Source organism: Medicago sativa, chromosome 8 (genome assembly GCF_051527215.1).
Source record: "Medicago sativa cultivar Bolivia chromosome 8, Bolivia_mono, whole genome shotgun sequence".
NCBI classification, from domain to species: domain Eukaryota; kingdom Viridiplantae; phylum Streptophyta; class Magnoliopsida; order Fabales; family Fabaceae; genus Medicago; species Medicago sativa.
Genome location: NC_140756.1, coordinates 70,921,191 through 70,923,813, shown reverse-complemented (window position 1 = coordinate 70,923,813; position 2,623 = coordinate 70,921,191). Strand labels below are relative to the sequence as shown.

At 37.7% G+C, this 2,623-nt stretch overlaps 1 protein-coding gene across 1 annotated transcript; it reads left to right on the top strand.

Annotated features, from left to right (window-relative positions):
• Positions 1 to 318: 318 nt before the first annotated feature.
• Positions 319 to 2,372, top strand: SKIP2 (SKP1/ASK1-interacting protein 2). The gene has a single exon (XM_085734029.1). The coding sequence runs from the start codon at positions 567 to 569 to the stop codon at positions 2,178 to 2,180; it is 1,614 nt and encodes a 537-aa protein (XP_085590155.1). The 5' UTR covers positions 319 to 566; the 3' UTR covers positions 2,181 to 2,372.
• Positions 2,373 to 2,623: the final 251 nt, after the last annotated feature.

Genomic DNA, 2,623 nt, shown 5'->3' with positions numbered 1-2,623 from the left:
TCTTTTTTAGGGGAAATTAGAAACATTTAATTTATTAGATTCGATATTTTCTTATATTTTTTTTTTGAGGGGGCTAATATTTATTTAGAATAGTACTATATTTAGAACTAAATTAAAGTGATTATTATTCATAATTAAATTGATAATTTATCTAAAATTTCCATACACAATCAAATCCGATGTGAATCATTTTTGGAAGTAAATAAAATCTCCACCTAGTTCCAGCAATTTTCACACAAGGAAAATTCCAAAACACGTAATCAACTTAAACTTTTACCATTTCCAACTTTTTAGATCTGTTAATTTATTTTTAGAATAATCTTTGATTTGAATGAGTAGTATATATGTAATGATACAGTAATAAACCCTTTCCTTCAGTGGTTGCTAAAACGACACGCGCTTCACCCTTTGACAGAGTGATATCGTTGAAAACCTTTCTATCTATATGTGTCTCCTTCTCTTCATTTCATGCTTCTCACATTTTCATTTTTCATCATAAACTTATCAAAAACAATAATTAAATTATTTTCTCTCATTATTATTTTTATTTTTCTTCGTTTTCTTCAATGGGACAATCACCGTCAACCGCCGTTCCATCACCGTCACCAGATGTAACCCGATTCCGTTACGGTGACGGCAACGGAAACGGTAACTGTGTTTCTTCCGATGATTTCATCAACGGTGTGAATTACTCGGAGGAAATTCCTGACGAATGTTTAGCCGGAATACTTCACTTCCTAGACGCCGGCGATCGGAAAAGCTGCTCCGCCGTGTGCAAACGGTGGTTCCGTGTGGAAGGTGAAAGCCGACAGCGGCTTTCACTAAACGCGGAGGCGAAATTGGTAGACATCGTTCCTTCCTTGTTCAATCGTTACGATTCTGTTACGAAGCTTGCGCTTCGTTGTAACAGAAAATCAACGAGTATAAACGATGATGCTTTGATTCTGATCTCGCTTCGTTGTAAGAATCTCACGCGCTTGAAGCTTCGCGCGTGTAGGGAAGTTACTGAGATTGGGATGTTAGGGTTAGCGAGAAATTGTAAGAATTTGAAGAAGCTTTCGGTTGTTTCGTGTTTGTTTGGTGTTAAGGGTATTCGTGTTGTTGTTGATAATAGTAATGTTCTTGAGGAACTTTCTGTTAAGAGGCTCCGTGGTGTTAACGATGTTAACGAGGTTAATGAGGAAGGTGTTGAATCGGTTTGTGGTAATGGGTCATCTTCGTTGAGATCGATTTGTTTGAAGGAGCTTGTTAACGGGCACTCCTTTGCTCCGTTGATAATTGGTTCGAGAAAGCTTCAAACTTTGAAGCTGATTCGGTGTATTGGTGATTGGGATTCGATGCTTGGGACTGTGGGGAAGATGAATTCTGGGTTGGTTGAGATTCATCTGGAGAAGGTTCAAGTTAGTGATGTGGGTCTTGTTGGGATTTCAAAGTGTTTGAAATTGGAAACTTTGCATCTTGTGAAAACACCCGAGTGTTCAGATCATGGTCTTGTTGTTATTGCTGAGCGTTGCAGGATGTTGAAAAAGCTTCACATTGATGGGTGGAGGACTAACAGAATTGGTGATGAGGGTTTGGTTTCGGTTGCAAGAAACTGTCCTAACTTGCAAGAGCTTGTGTTGATTGCTATGTATCCTACGTCGTTGAGTTTGGGAGCAATTGCTTCGTGTTGTCTGAGTTTGGAAAGGTTTGCTCTTTGTGGGATTGGAACTGTTACTGATGCTGATATCGAGTGCATTGCTTCTAAGTGTGTGGCACTTAAGAAATTGTGCATTAAGGGTTGTCCTGTGACTAATGTCGGCATTGCTGCTTTTGCTTCTGGGTGTCCTAATTTGGTTAAACTCAAGGTGAGAAAGTGTGTGAAAGTTACTGGTGAAGCAGCGGGGTGGCTGCGGTTAAAGAGGAGTTCTTTGGCGATTAATTTTGATCATAGTCAAGTTGAAGCAATGGATGGAAGTGGTAGTGATGTTGGAGTTCAAGAAACTACCATGGCTTTTCTGCAAAATGACACTGAAGTAACCCTTATCGATGATTCTCCTTCGAGTAGTAACAACAACAATAACCGATTGTCGATGTTCAGGACCAAGTTTGGATTTTTGGCTGGTAGGAATTTCGTGCCGTGTGCGTTCAGAAGGTGGGCAAACATCGATGATACTATTGATGATAGCAGCTTTTCATGATCATTAGTAAGAATGGTTATACATTTTTTCACAATATGTTTAATGAGCTATTCTTGCTTGTTCAGTGTCATGTTCCTTGAAATGTTGATCACTGAAATTTTGCTTTTCTACTATAGGGAACATGCAAAGAAGTTGTTATTCTGTTTACTACATGTAGCCAATTAATTTATTTGATTGACTATTCTTATTCAATTTTGTTGTTTTGATGGTTAATGCTGCATTTTGATTTTCTGTTTTGCGTGGAAATTGCTTAATTAGACTTTTCCTAATGTATACTCTTGTGACTAGATCTTGATGAATTTCTTATTGATCAGAATGAAACCAAAAAGTGGAAACTGAATTTCTTTTGTAGGGTTCGACTAGAAGTATTACAAACATGAAGATACAACGAACATTGTTTTGTTTTCCTTTTTTATATTACAGTTGAAATTTGTAAACTTAGC